Source organism: Anolis carolinensis, chromosome 6 (genome assembly GCF_035594765.1).
Source record: "Anolis carolinensis isolate JA03-04 chromosome 6, rAnoCar3.1.pri, whole genome shotgun sequence".
In the NCBI taxonomy this organism is placed as follows: Eukaryota; Metazoa; Chordata; class Lepidosauria; order Squamata; family Dactyloidae; genus Anolis; species Anolis carolinensis.
This window is the reverse complement of record NC_085846.1, coordinates 29,891,709-29,911,449: the sequence shown is the minus strand read 5'-3', so window position 1 is coordinate 29,911,449 and position 19,741 is coordinate 29,891,709. Positions and strand designations below refer to the sequence as shown.

The window sequence follows — 19,741 nt, the reverse complement described above, 5'->3', positions numbered from 1 at the left end:
CCCGGAAGCTCCAATTAGTACAACGGGCGGCAGCCAGATTAATAACTGGGGCGGCTTATAGGGAGCGTACCACCTCCCTACTTAGCCAGCTCCACTGGCTGCCGATATGCTACCGAGCCCAATTCAAAGTGCTGGTTTTGACCTATAAAGCCCTAAACGGTTCTGGCCCAATCTACTTGTCCGAACGTATCTCCTCCTATGAGCCAGGAAGATCCCTAAGGTCATCTGGAGAGGCCCTGCTCTCGGTCCCGCCTGCCTCACAGGCACGGCTGGTGGGGACGAGGGACAGGGCCTTCTCGGTGGTGGCTCCCCGGCTGTGGAACACCCTCCCCAGAGAAATACGGCAAGCCCCAACCCTTTTGAGTTTTAGAAAAGCCCTGAAAACATGGCTATGTGCCCAGGCTTTTGAAGATTAAACGATAATGACGACCCGGACTGATTTACGGCTACAGCACGAGGATTTTGGAGGAATGGATTTTAATCATATGTTTTTATATTTTTTATATTGTTTTAATTGTTTTATTGGATTTTTATAGCTGTTTTAATTATGTATAGGCATCGAATTGTTGCCAATTTTGTACGCCGCCCTGAGTCCCTTCGGGTGAGAAGGGCGGGATATAAATGTTGGAAATAATAAATAAATAAATAATAATACATTGCTTTGAAGACTCTTGTGGAATAGCAGGCTATGTATTTTAAACATGAGAGCCAACATAGTGTAAGTCACAGAGTTTAGTTTAATTTGACAAATTATAAGTGATGTTATTGTAAGGCATCAATGTACATTTAAAAGGAAGTTCCACCAGGGTTACATACATTCTCCCAGAAAAAAATAGAGTAAAAACGGAAGCCTAAGCCAGCAGGAGGGCAAATGTAGTGGCTGCTGGTCTTCACCAGGCTGGAAGTGTGGTGCTGCGTACCAGGAACGGCCAACTGTTTGGCATCATACAAGTGAGAGGTAATTCTGTAATATATATTTGCTTTTGAGACGGGGATGATTCCCCACTGTATGCCCTGCTATTTGGTTCCAATGAATCTCTGTGAAAGTGAAAAGAAAGTTTCCTGAAACTGCAAAATATTTCACAACCTATGAAGCATCTTTCAGAGTCCCCAATTCTTTATTGCTTTAATAACATTTTTATCTGATCTTGGCAAATACACACACACACACACACACACACAACAAAAAATAAATAACCAAGAACAAGAGGGTGGGGAGAAATAAGATTAATTGCAAGTAGATCCACTCGCGCGGGGTTGTAAACAGCTTTTTAAAAGGTGGACCTCAGCCTTTAGTTCTCCTTCCCTGCCATCCATGTCATGACATGACTGCTCTCCATCAACACGCCCCTTGGAATGGGTAACACCACCCAAAGTAGTTCTTCAATGTGAAGGGCAACATAATGTAATGCTTTGAACTCTGGACTAGGACACTAGGAGACAGAGTTTGAATCTTGAATCATGGAAAACTATTGAGTCACCTTAGGCAAGTCACACTCTCAGTTAATAATTTTTGTTGTAGTCCAAAAAGTAACTTTTTCTAACTTTGTTTATACATTTAGCAATGGTTAATTGATAACACGAGAAGGTAGTTAGACTGTACAATACAGTTACCCTTTCCTTTTGTAGTATTTTCCAAAGAGCTCTGTTTTCATTCAGAAAGAATTCCTATGAAGTGTGTCTGCCAGACATACATGTTGTTATGGGCTCAAGTCTGTGGGAGAAATAAGCTCAGCCATAAAGTCAGTTGTATAGGGTGATGAGTGATCTGAGCCACATGTGTCCTAAACTGTAGCTCTGTGTCTTTAAAAGGCAACACAAAACCTTACACAAACCAAGCAGAGAAGGAATGTTTCTGATTCTCCAGCCAGTGGTGCTTCTCCATGCAGCTGTTTGTGGCCAGTTCCCCTTGAATATTTGCAGTTGTTCACAGAACAGCTCAGTTTTTTCCTCATCAGCAGCTTTTTGAACAATGCACTTTGTTTGTTTGCCCCCCCCCCCCCAAACTTGGTCTCCCCACTGGATGCCCCAGAAATCTTGCTAGGAATCCCTGCCTTCCTACTGTCTAGTCAAAGCAGAGTCTGTTGGAGTTGGGAGTTTTACATTCCTTTGCCAGTGAGCGAACCGTGCCTGTGCTTACATGCTAAACCTTCTTCTCCAACTATTTTAATCATTTCAGAAAGGAGGGGGGAGAAAGGGGTGGGTCCACCAGGCGTTGGGCAGGAGCCTCCTTTCCTCCAGCTGAGGTGGAGTCAGCCAATGGCCTAAAAGCTTGGAAAATTTTGCAGGACTGTTTCTCTGGACAGCCTTGCATGGGCTGAGCCATTTCAATTGAAGCACACATCCATAGGCTGCTGTGCTCTTGACTGCTGGCTTGTCTCCCAGTTTTGAGAGATTTCAGATTCAGCCTCCCCTTCTCTCTCTCTCTCTCTCTCTCTCTCCTTCTCTTGTCCTGCAGTTGTCAGGCTTCTCTGAGCTCTGCTAGCCAGGACTCCTGAGCAACCATGGCAGACACCACCCTCCAGATCATTGAACAGCCAGCAGTCTCCGAGGCCTCCGAAGAACCAGCCAGCGATGAACCTATCAAACCTGACCAGATCAATGGTGTTATGGTGCTCACCCTTCTGGACAAGATTATTGGGGCTGTGGATCAGATTCAGCTGACCCAAAGCCAATTGGAGGAGAGGCAACAAGAAATGGATGGTGTGGTAGCCAGCATCCAAGGAGAGCTAGCCAAGTTAACCAAGGCTCACACTACTACCAGTAATACAGTGAACAAGATGTTGGAGAAGGTCCGTAAAGTCAGTGTCAATGTGAAAACTGTCCGGCAGAATCTGGAGAAACAAGCTGGGCAAATCAAGAAGCTGGAGTCCAATGAAGCAGAGCTACTGAAACGCAGAAATTTCAAAGTTATGATTTACCAGGTAAAGTGCCCTTTGATTTATTTTGCTCTTGGGGAGGGGGTTGCACTTAAAAAGGCTCTCTAGCATGATGGCATTTTTGCCACCATGTTTTTGTAAATATTCCAAAGTTGATTTTAAGTGGTTCCTATTAATAAAAATCTGGTAAGATTTGGACAGAGCTTAGGGAAGTTGAACTGATTTACCTCAAATTTTCCAAAGTTGCTGGCTCAAGGATTCTGGGAACTGCAGTTTAAAAAAATGCTTTTTACAGCTCTGGCATTTGCTGAACTGTAGTGTTGGAGACATATAATCAGCTGTTTTATATGGCAGCAAGCAGACAAACTGTGTCCTTAAAGCTGCAAAGAGTTGATATCCCCCCCCCCCCCACACACACACACACACTTTTTTGTTTGTTTTTTGGCCACACATATTGATGAAGTTATTTAGAAAACTAATTCTTGATCTTTAACTGTGGTCTGCCAAAGAATTAGAATTAAACATAACACACTTTTGCTCGCTGGGTCTGGTGACAAATGAAGGCGCTTTCTCTCTTGGGCTCATGTTTGCTACTTTTCCTGCAAAACTAAGGCTGATGTGGTGTAAGTTACAGATTCTTTTGTCCCTGACCTTTCAGATGCTGAAAGTTTTTACAGTTTTGGTGAGAGGCGGCTTTGTTCTGCTTTGCAGCCCTCAATCTAACATATTTCCTGGCCAGGCTTTAGATCTCCTAATATCAAAGAAACCTAAACAAGCAGCTCCATGCCAGATTTCCTCTTCTGTGGTGGTCCAGACTTTTTAGCCCAGGGCAGAGGAGAAATGGGACATCATGCAATAAGTTAAACTACACTGCAGGGACAAATGTTAAAAGTTAACATGATGATTCCAAAATGTATGGGGAGGAAAACTGGTAAAAATGTAGCAGCGTTTCTTACTACAGCAACATGAAAGGGGATCTAGTTATGTCTATTTGAAGAATCTTGCAAGTTGGTGACTGATATAGCCGTCTGATTCACAGCTTGAGCATTCTCAATTATATCATGCCTCAAAGGCGGGAATACTCCAGTATATCTGAATTGTGAACTCCACAAAAACAGTTTATAAATATACTTAACTAAAAGCCCTATAGATCATGTTGAAGGTGGGAGTTTTGAGGACCCATTGAAAGAAAATTGGGATCAGAAAATGGTGAAACTTTCAGAAAAGAAAAAAAGGAGAGAGTCAGAAGTTTGGTAGTCAGTCTCAATCACTGTCACTTTGGACATTTTCCAGTTTTAATACAAGCAATATTTTTATTAAAGCAGAATCAACAACCTTATTTTGGAAGAGTGAGAAACTGTGGATCCTACATTTCTGAGAGATAACAGAGCTTTAAACCAATAAAACACCCTATGGGATGTGGACTTAGGAGTGAGCCTGAGGATACATTTGTTAAATCATGTTGAATGCAGTGATTAAGAGGATGAGTTATGACCTAGCAATTTCCCAAATTAAATTGTATCTCATAACTTGAGTGGACTGCATGGCATTAAAACAACTGACTTTAGTCCCAGCCTTTAAAACATTGAACATTTAATCTAAATAACTTGGTTGTTCTTAAGCCTCAAGAGGGTTGCATTCCTACATCTGAGATGCTTCAGTCCAGTGATGAGAAGAAAGTTCCACAGAGTTTAAGTGGGACTTCTTCCTGGGACAATGTGTGTCATTGCACTTTTAAATTAATGCATAGTAGTAAAAACTAGGCTTCTATCTTTTATAAAACTCACTTAAAAATAATGCAGATAAATTTATTATGACATAAACATAATGTTGTTTTTTCTTGGTCATTCATTTTGATTTGGTCATTCCTATAAGGTGATGTCCCAATCACATCTGAGTGAAAGGATGTAGGCATTCCTGTTCATAGAAAATATTATTCAGTGATTCAGGAATCACAGTCATTGACAAAAGTAAATTTCATTTATTGTTGTTATTATTGTTGCCATTTTTCCATTTTATCCTATTTCTTTTCTCTGAGAAGAAGACAACATTGGATTGGTGCCATTCCTAGTGATTTTTAGATTAGCTCTAATGAAATCATGGACACATAGTCACAAGTAACTTAACCATTAATTTTGGTAGATCTAATCTATGCCTTAGTCTAGATGCTTCCTATTTTTGGGTGTTTGGTGTCAGATTGAGGAGAGACATGATCAAGATAGAACCTTCAAAGAGGTATAAAATGTTCAGATGGAGACCAGAGACTTTCCTACCAAAGTCTTTTGATGTCACTGCAGTATTTTCTTGTGTTTATATATATTTATATAGTTTCATTTATTATTTCTTACATTTCATATCCCATTTTTTTCACAATAGAATGTTGACGTGGTGACTCAGATTTTGAAAAAAAAGAGATAAAATGGTAAATTTAATCATTGCCTGTCCCTAGTGAGATTTATAGCTGGGCTAGAACCTGAATCCAGGATTTCCACCTCTTAAATATCTGGCTATAGTCTAAGAACCGGCAGTCTTTTTCAGCCCAAGGGTCAAATTCATTTTCAAATAAGTTACTGAGACCACATTCAAAGAGTGTTTGGGACCACAGGCAAAAGGGTGGGGCCAAAAATATAAGTTTTACATGATAGTTCTTATTGCCAGTCCCAGGAGAGACATTTCAGTCTAATAGAAAGAGAGATGCATACAAAAGCTGAGAAATCACCAAATAATGGTATTGCGAGAAATAGGGTGTGGTGATCAGGAGAATCAAGTTTGCCTCAAGGTACACCGATTTCCATTCCTGCTCTAGTCACTTCATTATACTGTCTACGAGTGAAATCATAATTAACGAGTGAGTAGCCTTAAAAAAAATTCTGCAAGTGATCAGTTCCAGCAGCAGGAACCTGTTCCTTCTTTAGCAAAAGAGACAAGAGGTTGAGGAATGCTTGTAGTAGGAAAAAGGAGAGGGAAATTCCAAGCAAAACTTATTTTCAAAACTGTACGAATGACACTAAAATTGTTTCCCATTTGAGCTTGGCAAATTTAATTTTTGGACTACAGCTCCCAGACTCCCCCTACTAGCATGTTCTCTTTTCCAAGCTATGCTGTTGTGATTTTTCATTGCTTCATCCATTTCTTTTTCTTATCACAAATATCAGCTAAGACACTGCATGGTACCTTTTAGCTCATACAGTTAAGATTTTTCCCAGTAAAAGGACTGGGTGGAGCAGTCCCTTCCACTTGTGTCCATGGCCTCACCCATTGCAAGCATGCAACCCCAAAGATGGTGCAGCTCTCAGTGGAAAAAAAAGTGGTCTCCACTCCTACACTATGTGAAACTCCCATTTTTCAGGGCTGGACAATTGACTTGTCTTGAAGTCAAGGGTTTAGATTTCAACAAACTGCATACATTGATTTCACATACAAACCAAGGACAGGTTTGGGGACCAAAACTATGGTTTTTCATATGGCTTGTGGATAATTTGTGGATCATTCCACAGAGAAGGGAAAGCACTAATCCTGCCCTTGGGATGACAGCTGTCCCAGGTCACTGTCATCACAATTTCTCCATCCAAGAGTTCAAAAAAGCCCATAAACGGCACTATGATAGAGACAGTAGAAGAGGTCAGTGCATCTTTTACATTTTCGCAAAACAGACTAAGTTCTTGCTTTTCACTATTCTATTCAAACAAGGTGATTCCTTTTTTGGTAATAGTTAAGGTAGAGTACTCAAATTGGCCCGTGAATAAATCAACCTGGGTTTTGGGGGGCTGTTGTTTTTTTTACTAAAGTTTCTAGACTCTACATGAGTATATATAGTTATAAAATTATATGTAAAATGAAAGTAAAGGTGGCTAACTCAGCTAGTAGCAGCACAAAAGCCTGTTGTTCCAAAGTTACTGTGGTGGGTAAATGAGCATAGAATTATGAAGCACTTTTCATATCATGCACAGAGATATGGAAACAATGATTAAATGCTACCCTCTTGGGTGAATGGAGGGCAAGTGGGCTGCAGAGAAATAAATTAGCTCCATCACATGAGGTCTCTTAACACAATGACGGATAACAATGGACTGCGGGGCCTTGGGAAAAGCTGGCAAATGTATATATTCCAGAACTTGGCCTTGCTGCAACAACTTTTCTCTTTCCATACAATGGGGAAAAATAGATTTGCTTTCAAAGGGAGATTTTTTCACACTGAGGTCAGTCTGTGACTTTGCTCTGGATGCTTCTCGACCTGCCTGGCTGGCACTGTTTGCTTTGTTTCAGAGTTGCTCTCTGTTGCACATTGAAAACAGCTTGTTGTTCAGACTGAGGATTTGATTGGGCTGCCACTATAGTACTAACATTTTGCATACTGTAGATATCAGGCTAGCGTGATTATGAAATTGTTCTGTGTCTGGCTGAGATTGCAATAAACTTAATTAAATGCTGGTTTGATGATTTTGAGAAGCCAATTTAAGATGATTGGAAAGAGGGCACTTTTTGTCCGGGCTACTGGGGTGCAGGCGACCTCTAAAGCTGTTTGTGCGACCCTCAACCCCCAATGGACTTCTATGACCACGCTTTTCTGGCCAAAGAATAGTGAGTTGTGTCTCCTGGAAATGTTTGGGAGTGGTGATTTTGTTTTTAAATAATTTTCAGATTTCCCATTTACCACTAACATTAAAATGCCTATTTTTCAAAATTAGGAGTGGCTCCCTGCTGCATCAATATGTTCCCCATGTTTTGCAGTGTTTGCTACCCCCAGAGAGTTCCAGGGCTGAAAAGTGGCCCTAGACCTGCTGTAGTTTCCCACCCAGCTCCAGATTTATGTGCATTCATTATTTAAATTTATGTTTTCCAATAAATAAGTACATAACTTTCCTTCTCTCACTTTTAGTAGTTATGTCAAAAAAGGCATTTCAGCAGAAGAGATATTCTGTTACATTAGTTTCCCCTGCTAAACCCCTTTTCCTACAAAATAGGGCCTCTATCTGTTTTGTATCTAGCCAATTTAGGAGACCTCTGCAAATATTTAGTAATAGCAGCTTTATCTTTCTTTGGGTCTTTTCACAGCCATTTTCCCCTCAAATATGTGTTTAGTAGGACACGCACATTAGTCATGGCTTTCCAGTATTTGCAAATAATAGTCTGTCCTCGCTCACAACCCCCCCCCCCCCCAACATGCTTAAAGCATTTTGAAAGTACAGTTCTAACTTGATGCAAGGATCACCGTGCTTTTTGTGTTGGGAGGGGGGATCAGGGTGTGGCATTTGTTCTGGCTTTATTCTCTTTGGAATAAAAGTGTGATCAAGATTTCTTGTCCTTGCAGTCTGCCTGTGAAAGGGCAGCTCTGAGTCATTCAAAATACATCCTGAAATCCTTGGCAGTGCTATGCCAGATGTGTTTTTGATGGTGCATGATTAGATGACTCTAAACATATTTTGTTCCACCTCTGTGATTTGTAAAATTTCTTTTTTTTTTCTCCTTTATCTGGAATTGGGATACCATCTATAGCTTGCAAATGGAAAATTTCTTCTCAATTAAAAAAATAGTAATTTTGCATGCTTGAGGCAGGTGGGGCAAGTCCTTTCTGCAGCCACACTTTGACTTTCTAGGTTCACTTACACATAACTCTATAAATGCTGCTAAGATTTTGACTGAGATGTCAAATAAACTTTCTCAAAATTACATGTGAAATATAGATGGATGGGAGGATTTTTTTTCTTTTTGCAGCAAGAGTGGCCAAGAGTCTAGAATAGGCATGAGGTAGTTTTGTCCCCCTGCATATGTTGGCCTACAACTCCCATTGGCCATTCCCAAAGGGATGAATGGCAGGGATTCTGGGAGCAGTATTCAAAAGCATCTGGAGGTCTAAAAATATTCTTACCCCTTATGTATAAGAAGAAAGAAATCATGATACAAGATGCACAGAAGACTCAGTACATTAACCACTACAATCTGCATCCATATCACCCTTTAGTTGTGAACTTTTCCATATTCTCTAGTTGAACCGTGAGAGTAAGAAGTGTGGTTGCAAACATATGTACAATTGAGTGTTTTGCCGTATTCCCTGTTATAGTGAGACAGCTTGACAATGCGATTTGAACCAGGAACAAAAATACCAAAGGGACTGTGCTGTATCACACCAAATACGTATTGCAGAACTGCTGGCAGACCTCTAGCTGTTGTAAGAATTCAGCTCCAGCATTCTTTAACACTGGTTATACTTCAAAATAACATTGATTATGCTTCATCGTTGGCTATTGAAAATTGTACCCCAACAATATTTGGAGGGCCACAAATTCCACAACATTTTATACATTACCAACCAGATGCCTTTGGGCTGCCCACATTGCTGCTTGAGTTCCCCAGCAATTATTATGGAGAGCCATACTTCTTCTGATACTAGATGTGTTATCAGATGAAGTTGTTGTTCTGCTATCAACTTGTTTACCTGCTCCTGCTCAATGTTGCGAGAGAGAAAACCCTTTTTGGGGAATATAGAGGCAACCTCACCATTGGGGTGATTCTTGGGCCCCAAATGCCATTTAGGGGCATTTTAAGGCAAATCTTTTTTCTTTAAATGTGTTTGGTCTTCTGTTGGGCACAAGGGACCTCAGTGTTGTGGAAATCTCCACACATCCTCTGAAGTATTTTGGAACAAAAAATGACATTTTATTTCATTCCTGATGGCCACGCAAACAGGCCTGCAATTATGTATTTTCCCCACTTCAGCTTTACTCTATCCCAGTAATTTCTTAGCTATAGATGCAGAGATGTAAATCTTCATAATCAAGGAAGAATAAATATTTTACCTTTTTTCTCATTGCAAAAAAGTCTTTAAACTGCAGTATCCTATAGACCTGAGTATTGTATGGAATCTGAAAAACCGCATTGATTCCTCCCTCCAAAAACATCAACAAACAAAGCTGTTTCCTTTGCCAGAACCCATATGCTTTTTTCACCGCAAACAAGTCCTGATTTGCAAAGATTTCCATACCTCCAATATTTTCCTCATCAGCATTTTCCAACACTTCTTTTAAAAACATTTTTGTCTGTTTTGCAAACATTTTTCAATAGTCTTTCCACTCCTGGTAAGAAGAGCAGTTGCCCTGGATATAGCCAGGTGATTTTTGACAAATGACTTTATCCCTTTCAGCCATAAAAATCCCTTCCATGTGGAGCTCCAGTAGGCCCTATAAGGCCATGGCTATGACCTCCCTTGGCAGCTGGCTGTGGGATTGTTCTCTTCCATCTATTTTTGGTATCGTTCATGGCCTCAATGCTGCAGTTCCCAAATAACACCCAGGGAATTTAGATCTGTGGTTCCCATCAACTGTATTTAAGCATCAGCATCTCACAATCATAATGGTGTTCTCACAAAATATTTCCAAGACACTAAAAAAAAGGGACAGAGACATTGCTGTATCCAGCTGCAGGGTATGATTTATCCCCACAAGCTCAATAATAAAACATAGTGATTTATTATTAAAACATTACTTCTCCCAATGCTTATTTTGGAGGAGCTATGGCTGGAAGGTTTGACTTTACTGGCGTGTCACTTGCACTGTTATTGCAGGCTGGTGATAAATTAACCCAAAAGTAATGGAAACAGAAGGAAGAAACCTTTCTCATTGATTTAGGCCTATATGAAAGAACACACACCTAGCTTGTGCTGTGATTGTAAACTCTGAGGATTAGAGGTTGGCTTTTTCTATGTAGCATATAGGTTACAACAACAACAACAATATAACTTGTGGGCTCTAAAGAAGTGCATTTTTCATACACTGTTCAACTGGAGATAATTACAACTTGAAGGCTCATATGCACACTATTACATTTCTTTCCCACATGAATATCAAGTTGGTCCTATTGGAAAATACAATTGCTTGTTCTTACAGTATTTTTCACAGCAGTTTACTTTGTGGTGTTGTTTACCTTTTTATGCTCTCATCGTGTTATAAATCATCTTGCAAATTCAGGTATAACACTTCATTCCATCATGCTTCTTTCTTCAAGGATAGGCCCTTGAAAGGAACATTTATCATGCCAAACGTAAACTTTACTCTATATCTTTAACAGAAGTACTGACTGAGCTGCCAAGGCATCTCTCCCCATTATAAGATTTGGTCTTATAATGTTCATAGGCCTTCAGGCTAGAAATTCCCTGTTCTAGCAGTTCTTGCAGTTGAGCAGAGGTGTTTTCCCAGTATTTTTGCCCTACAGTTCCCTAGAACAACATTGGTAATTGTGAAAGATCATTGAAGTTGCATTACACAAAGAATTTAGAAGGCCACAAGTGCCTGTGATTATTTTCAAGTTTTTATATTAGAATAAAGAAATTTAGTATTTTTTGGAATGAATGTGCAGATAATACAAGCAAGTAGTATTAGTTCCCTACGTCCTTGAATTTGTCACTCAAACTATGAGATATCTACTCTGATCACCTTGATCAGTGTGAAACTGGCAAAGAGAGAAATGATTTCACTGTGTGGCTGATTACATGTGAAGTCCTGGAACCTTTCAAGGCTTGGATAGTGCTTATATTGGCCTTGAACTGGTTCCAGGGTCCTCAGGATCCTCAGCTTCACAGCTATGGAAGAATTTGGGGTTGTTTTTTCACCTCCCCATGCTACAATGAGTATGTACTGGAGTATCTGTCCCTTAACCAGTGTCACCATACAATGTGGTTTACATTTTGGTAAGCTGGTGCACATTTTAGGTTCTATTTTGGAGTATTTCTCAATTTCACGGTTTAAAGCTGTGCATGCGCCTGTTTGTAGCATGCATCATCTAAACACTATTCAAACTGCATTAAGTGGTCAATGTTGATGTGCCCTATCTTTCAGTACTGACAAGGACAAGAACAAACTGAATTGTATTGTCGAAGGCTTTCACGCCTGGAATCACTGGGGTGTTGTGTGGTTTCCGATCGATATGGCTGTGTTCTAGCAGCATATTCTCCTGACTTTTTGCATGCATCTGTGGCTGGTATCTTCAGAGGATCCTCTGAAGATGCCATCCACAATGCAGATGAAACATCAGAAGAAAATCCTGCTAGAACACAGCCATACAGCCAGTAAACTAGTACTACACAACATCACAAACTGAATTATCTATTTAAAAGACTCTTATTGTTTAATATCAACTGCTGTTTATATGAGAGATGGATTGCATTCTTGTGCAGAATGGTACACTTCAGTTTTCATTCTAGGTATAGCATGGGGAGTAAAATTAATTAAATTGAGATTTTACTTGTAGGTGTATAATTTCATTGTTTATGTGAGGTGGAAAAGTGTAAAAGGAGGTCCAAAGCATCATCAGAAAAAAACTAGAGAAAATAATCAATCTGAAGAAAATTATCTGGGAAAAAATTGTCATGAGAACAAAGCCAAAAGAAGTTTTTGTACATAGCTCTAGATTGATGCATCTTTATAGGTACAATTATTATGAAAGGAAACAAACCCTACCTGTGTTGATCTGACATCTTCCTACAGACTGGACAAATACCAGAGCAGAAGTCCTTTGTTGATAATGTATCATGACAAGGGAAGGAAAAGCAAGTTAAACATTTAGAATAGAAAAGCTTCAGGATGTTTAGTCTGTACTTCCAGGCAAATAAGCCCCTGTTGAGATGTGACTCTCACTCGCCAGTTGTGCACTGGCAAGCAGCTTCAGGCTGAATGTTTAGCCTGCAGAAGAGAAGGCTGAGAAGAGACATGATAGCCATGTACAAATACGTGAGGGGAAGTCATAGGGAGGAGGGAGCAAGATTGTTTGCTGCTGCCCTGCAGACTAGGACGCGGAACAATGGCTTCAAACTATAGGAAAGGAGATTCCACCTGAACACTAGGAAGAACTTCCTCACTGTGAGAGCTGTTCGGCAGTGGAACTGTCGAAGTGTGGTGGAGGCTCCTTCTTTGGAGGCTTTTAAGCAGAGGCTGCATGGCCATCTATCGGGGGTGCTTTGAATGAGATTTTCCTGCTTCTTGCAGGGGGTTGGACTGGATGGCCTGTGAGGTCTCTTCCAACTCTACAATTCTATTATTCTATGATTCTATGAATGGTAAAGATGCTTCAGAATTAGGCAATGACTCTTTTTTGCATCAAGTGGCAAGAGAAAGTGTATATGTTGAGAAAATATAATTTTCAGAGAGGAAACTTACTTTTTTAATTGAAAGTTTAGTCCACATGATTAAAAAGCCAAACCTTCAGTTATAGAATAGTTTTGGTCTCTAACTGGACAGAGTGGCCAACAAGAAAAGACTGATCAGAACTTAAAATTATTTATGGTTCTCATTCCAAGCAACAAAATAGGCTATTTGTAGACAATTTGGAAACAGAAATGTAGAAAAAGCCTTTGTGCCAAATATTTATCAATGTTGCTTTACTTCCAATGTTTCAAATTATAAAAAGCCGAAGCAGTTAGTGTTTGGTTAAATACATTTCAATTTTTCAATCTCCTTCTTTAGAGCCAATGCAACATAGAGGTTTGAGCATTAGTCTATGACACTGGAAGATCTCTCTGTGTGGCATTAGAAACCAAACTTACCTCAGTTTATTTGGTATCCTGGTGTATAAATTGACCTATGTGGTTTTAATGCAAATCTGTGTCCTCTTTTTGGTGTTATGTCCAGTGGCCACCTAGGAAGAAACCTCTTTGTTTTCCTCCATACAAATGCCCCAACTGTCCTGATTTGGCAGGGACAGCCCCAATTATTCCTCTATTGTCCCACTTTTTCATCTTTTTAAAAACGTCCTAGTCCCTCTCTGCTTTTTCCTGATTCTTGTCCTTCCCACTAGATTCAGACAAAAGCAGACTGCCATAGCCTCTCCTAGCTTGTTCTCCTTCATTAATAACTTTTGCCGCCATGGTCAACTCTGGTGTAGCTTGTCCACATGCACCCTCTTGTCCATCTAGAGACCATTTTTGTTCTGCATAAGCAACTAGCAAAATGGAGCCTATACAACTTGTTACATACCAAAATAGCCATAGTTCACCATCCTGTTTAATAGCCTGTGAGGTGCTTAGCAACCCCATCCTTTGAGGCGGGGCAAGGACATATTCTTCAATTTTTCCTCATTGCTTATGCAGAGCAAAAATGGTCTCTAGATGGACAAGAGAGGAACCTTTACAGAACAAGTTTACTTATAGATCACAAATGACTAACACAGATGTGTGGGAGTGGAATGGGGAGGGAAGAGGAACTTCTGCTTTGGGAGAAATTATTTGTTTGGTTGCTATAGACTTCTGTGCTTGTGTAATTACTATGCTGCTGTTATATTGATTTGGCTTGTGCCTGGCAGTTGTGCCTCTGCTTATCAAGAAACCTTTGGGACTCCTCCATGCCTCCCACCCCACTGATATTCATTTTCCTCACCTTAGCCCGAGAGGATCCCTGGTACACCCTGTGAGTCTTCACCAGAGAGCATGCCCTTCGGCCTTTCATCAGAGAGTGTGCCCTTTGGCCTTTCAGAAGACAGCAAGACTCTTGATCCTTTTGAAGAGACTTTGCCTTCAGGCCTTTTAGCCAAGAATGTGCCATGGCACCAGCCAGCACAAAGTGAGAAGGAATGCAGCGGTTTTGGGCCAGTAGAGGCAAAGTCATCTGCGGATCATGCTGAGCCCCTTCTCCTCCAATTTTGAATGCAGCCAGCCCAGGCCTTCTATAGTAGATGCTGATTTTCTTAGAGAAACTCCTTTTGTGTTTGCAGAGCAGTCCTGGCTCTGTTTGTAATTGCCTAGGGGAAGATTTTTTGCTTAAATCCTTGTTTGCACCTTTCTGTGTTTGCTTAGCTGTTTCTGGAAGGAAGGGGAAAAGGAATGATAATAGTTCATTGAGAAACATGGGATTTTGTGTGCTTTGCCCTGGCCTTAATTTATGAAATAGCTTGAATTATAGGGGGAAAGATTAACAGTGGAGGTAGGAGACAAGCTTAATCCTTGACTTCCATCAGGTTTAGTCAAATATGGTTTCCTATAGTTTTCAAAAAGTATGTTTGTGGAATGGGTTCTCACAAAAGATAGGAGGACAGGAATCCTCTTCTTCCATGCAACATAAGCACACGCAAAATACAGTTTCTCACTGTTTTACCTTACTGTTTCATAAGTTTGGGAGATAATCTGTAGGTATTTTGCAGGATCAGAGCATGTTATTTCAGATTTCAAAGGCAAGAGAATCAAAGCAAGATATGAGATCTCCTTTGTAGAGATAATCATTATGGAATTTTCCAAAGAATTGTTTTTTTCTGTAGTCATTTAATGTTGCTAAATGTCTCATAGTAACGGTACTGATTATGATGGTGTAGTTATCCTAATATAGAAGACCCCAGTTAACTGAGGTCAAAAGAGCCTCCTATTTTGAATAGGAATGTGTGCCTTCAGCATGCATCCATAGTACATAGGATTTTTAACAGTGAATTACAGTGGTCACTCATTGTGCAGACAATGATTTGGCTGACAGATCGAGGTGCTTCTGCAAGCGAATCACATTTGGTCTGAAAGCTGTTCTACCTGCATCTTTTTGACACCACTGTGTTTGCACATTATCATACTTCTCAGCTTTTTCTGAGTTGCCCATTACAACCAGGGTTGTTTTATCTTTTGGTAAGGGCCACCTCAAGACATTGGGATCCCGGAAGCAGAGCTGCCAGTGGCACTGATGCACCAAATCAAGCTAAAGTAGATAGTCCCATAAGCATAATCCTTGACAGCAGAAAAATAACAACAAGTAAATAACCAGCAACTTGGTGGGCTTTGATAACACTCAAAATGAATTACCATTAGCATTTACTTTTGTCTGGTTCTGCACTGACCCACCAAACACATTCCTAGCCTTTGTGAAGGTGCTGTTTCCCTCCACCACTGGTCTAGTACTTACCTTGGCATCCCTTGATAGTTCCTTACTAAATCTCCTAAAAATGAGAAGCTTGAGAAAGTAGTGTCGGTTTTTAACAATTTACCGTGGAATGGGGGTGTGGAATCTTAAACCTTATACTACAGTCCTCATATCATTTACTGAATTTTGGGTGCTAACGTGCAAAAGATCTGGAAGGCCAAAAACTTACCCCATCCTCTCATAACCTCTGGATATTCCATATAGATATGACACTTTATTTCCTTGGGAATAGTGCATGGGAAGGGATTAGAAGATGAGATGCTCTGTTGCTTCATGTGTTCTTTTGGCCTTGTAACAGAAACCACTTCTAGTTGGTCAGATGGCAATAATGTAGACATGATGGCAGACTGCTGTGTTCAATGTAGCATTGTGCTGAGCTCTGGAGCTTTGTTTTGAATCATCTTAGCTTTCATGCAGTCAAGCTTCTACTGGCACAGGGCACTATTTGGCAAAATTTCATTCAACACAAAGTTTGTGCCAAGCATGCAAGAGGTCAAGTAAACAGAAATGAACTCCATTAATTTTTTTCTATGTTGATAGGAATAAAGACATCATAAATAATCCCACTGTTGTTGGGTTTTGTTTTTGTTTTTGTTTTTGCTTAGGTGCATATTTCTTCTCTCTTATCTTGTCCCTCCCTTTCTCCCAAAAACAATTTTTAGCAAGCAGAACAAACTTCAATCTGCATTCTCAGAACCAGAGATTATAGCATCTCATTCTAAAGTAGGCCATTCAGAAACTGGAATAGTGCTTCAATCTATACAATAAAGATTTTTCTTTGTTATTTGCTATGCAAAAATATCCACTTCTTGGGGGAAAATCCATGGAGTTAGCCAAATACATTTGTTTTCTTCTTTAAAAGTAACCTTTATAAGCTCAGGATAAAATGTGTCATCTGTATGGAGCAAGTTGTATCTTGTAAATGAAAGAATAATGGATATTATTTGAACTTGCGGCAGAAATTTCAATGAATTTTAAGAATCACATCACAAAAGAGAGATTATGTGAGTTTATGAGAGACATTTCTGAAAGATTGTACGCCCTACTCCAGAAAGAGTTTGGTTTAAGTCTAAAACCTTGAAATACAGTAAACCCTCACTTATCCAACAGATTAAGCACCAAGAGCTGTCCAAAAGCAGAAATTGGATAAGTGAGGGACTCAAATAAATGATCTAACCTTCCCCTTTATGTTCGGGCCAAGGATTCCTGGTGAAAAAAAATATGATCTAACCAAAAAGAAGGCTTATTTTTACGCTATTTATCTTAATCTCCCTCTTGCCTCGCCTCTTTCTGTTATCTCCCCTCCTCCAGAATTTTTTTTTTACACTCTTTGGGACAGTGGCCTCTTTTTGATTAGATTGATCCAGAAAGTGTTGAACAGTTCCTGATGTTGTAATAACAACCCCAGTGCCAATAAAAATAATCCACAAAGATTTTCTGTGGATGCTCCTGAACAAGAGAACATTTTAGTACATTGTACCCTTTTAACTGTTGAAAACATTAAAAACAATTATATACTAAACAATTTCAAGATATAGCAAAACGCATAGATCTGACCTCATAATAGGGTCAGCTTGTTAGCCAAAAAGAAGTTTTGGACAGGGTGGCTTGAAGTCCCTTACCTTTAATTCATTCCTAGATTTTGTGAATGTCATAATGAGATAACAAGGGTGTTTTTATTCTCACTGGCAGCATATCAACACAGTTTATTCAGCAGACTCTGTTGTGACAGGAATAAGCCCAACTTCTGTCAGGGCCTTGTATTTCACCCAGTCTTCTTCTTCATAACAGCCTTTCAGAAACTTTCCATTTTTTCTGTCTAGTTCAAGTAATATAATAGTTAAAGACTACCACAATATCAGATTTTGTGGTTAATCTAAAAGAGAAACAAAGACCTACAGCTTCTTCCTCATGGGATTGAAGAGAGATGAAGGTATACTTCCTAGAATGTGTGTTCATTGCAGGCAGGGCACTGACTAGGTTCCTACCTTCAGAACAGTGATAGTGATGTTCCACAAATGATTGAGATACTGACTCTGATAGCTGTGACAGATAAACAGATGAAAATTCATCAGATGAGGCTTGTCTCATCGTGGGCGATCTAGTAATGGGGATATATGATTGTTCCACCAAATTTTCTTTTATCTACCACAAACTGTTCAAAGTGGAGTTGTATTTGAGCTTTGGGTGGGGAGCCTTTAGTGCAGTGGTTCCCAACCTGTGCTCCAAAGAGACCTAAGGGCTCCGCGTGCACTTTCCAGTGGCTCCAGGAAAATATAATAAATAAAAATTGAAATTAAAGAATAAAAAACAAAAAGCAGAATTTAAATAAGAAAACTAGGAATTACATTCATCAAAGGTTCATCAGAAATTTCATCAGAGATTTCATCAGTTTTGTAAGAATTTCATCAAAGTTTTATCAGAGTTTTTCAGAATTTTGCCAGATGAGCCAATAACAAAAAAGCTAACTAAGCAAAGCATTCCAGCATTGATTTATCAGAAGAGCTTTCTGCTAAAGAAACCTTTTCTGCATCTGTGTGCCACTTTAATCATTGTTTTCAAAATGCAACTGAAGTAGGGCATTGGGGGAAAGACCACCCAATGAAATACAAAGCAAGTTACTTCCGAATGGGATTCACAGAACCAAATGATGGTCAGCCTTCCTGTGTGATTTGCGGAAATGCATTGACCGACTGTTCCATGTTTCCTGTTAGACTGCGGTGTCCTTTCGAGGGATAGCATCCCATGTTGAAAGATAAACCATCTGATTTTTTTTTCAAGAGGAAGGGCAACTAAATTTTGGCTTCACAGAAAACTATGACACTTGCTAAAACCAATAACGAGAAAGTAATAGAAGCTTCCTCCCTAATAAGTTACTGTGTAACTGCTGAAACTCATACCATTGCAGAGACTCTTATTAAACCTTGTACAATCGATATTTTCAAGTGTATGCTTGATGAAAAAGCTGTTAAGTTAGTGTTCAATATTCCTTTTCAAATAAACTGTTGCTAGATGAATCTGCGATATGGCTGATGATGTAAAAGACTTATCAGTCGCATCAGATGTACCAAATTTGCACTACAAATGGATGACTCCACTGACATCACTGGGTTGACAGTATTAATGGTATTTGTTCATTATGTTTACTTATAAAGCTATCAGGATACCCTCTTCTTTGCAGACCACAAACAACTAACACTTCAGGGGGTGAAACATTTAATCTTTTGGATGAACTCTCATCAAACGAAACACTATGCAAAAACTCTGCACTGCAGGTTCAAAGGCAATGATGGGTCGCATTGCTGGGGCCATTGCCAAAATTTAAAATAAGGCAAAGAAATATACCAGCAACCATTGCATTCTTCATAGATATGCACTAGCCTCGAGAAAAATGCCTTATAATACTGTTTAATTAGGCCATAAAACAATAAACTATACAAATCTGCAACCTCTTAAAAGCAGACTCTTCAAACTAATGTGTCAAGATCTGGGAAGCCACCAGAAGTCCCTCCTGCTGCACACTGAAGTATGTGGTTGTCTTGAGGAAAAGCGTTGATATATCTTTGATGGAAATGCATGCAGAGGTAGCAGCAATTTTATGGACCATATCACACTATTGGTGATGGTTTTATTTGATGAAGACTAGGTTTGCAAACTGGTGAACTTGGCCACATTATTAGCAAAATGAATGAAATTAATCCTATAATTGCAAGGAAAAACTGCCACAGTTTTTGATTCAAACGCCAAAGTGTCTTCTTTTAAGAGGAAACATGTGTTGGTTGAAATGCATGGAAAAAAGACGATATTGATCGCTTCCTTCTTACAAAAAGCCTCTTGAATTAAAATAATATCAAGATTCAATAAAAATACATGCAAGCCCTGGCCGATCCTGGCTGCTTCTCCTCGGAAGCCTACACCGCTCTCCTCCAGGCCGCTTTCCGGAGCTTGCTCAGCAGCCAGGCCGAGCAGGCCTTCTTAGGT

The 19,741-nt window shown here is 39.7% G+C and overlaps 1 protein-coding gene across 1 annotated transcript in view; it reads left to right on the top strand.

The window, feature by feature from the left end:
* Positions 1–2,302: 2,302 nt before the first annotated feature.
* Positions 2,303–19,741, top strand: part of cavin1 (caveolae associated protein 1) — a 33,709-nt gene continuing 16,270 nt past the window's right edge. Inside the window, exon 1 of the mRNA XM_003222477.4 lies at positions 2,303–2,924. Coding sequence (XP_003222525.1) covers positions 2,505–2,924 — 420 coding nt within the window. The 5' untranslated portion in view covers positions 2,303–2,504. The remainder of the gene's footprint in view (positions 2,925–19,741) is intronic.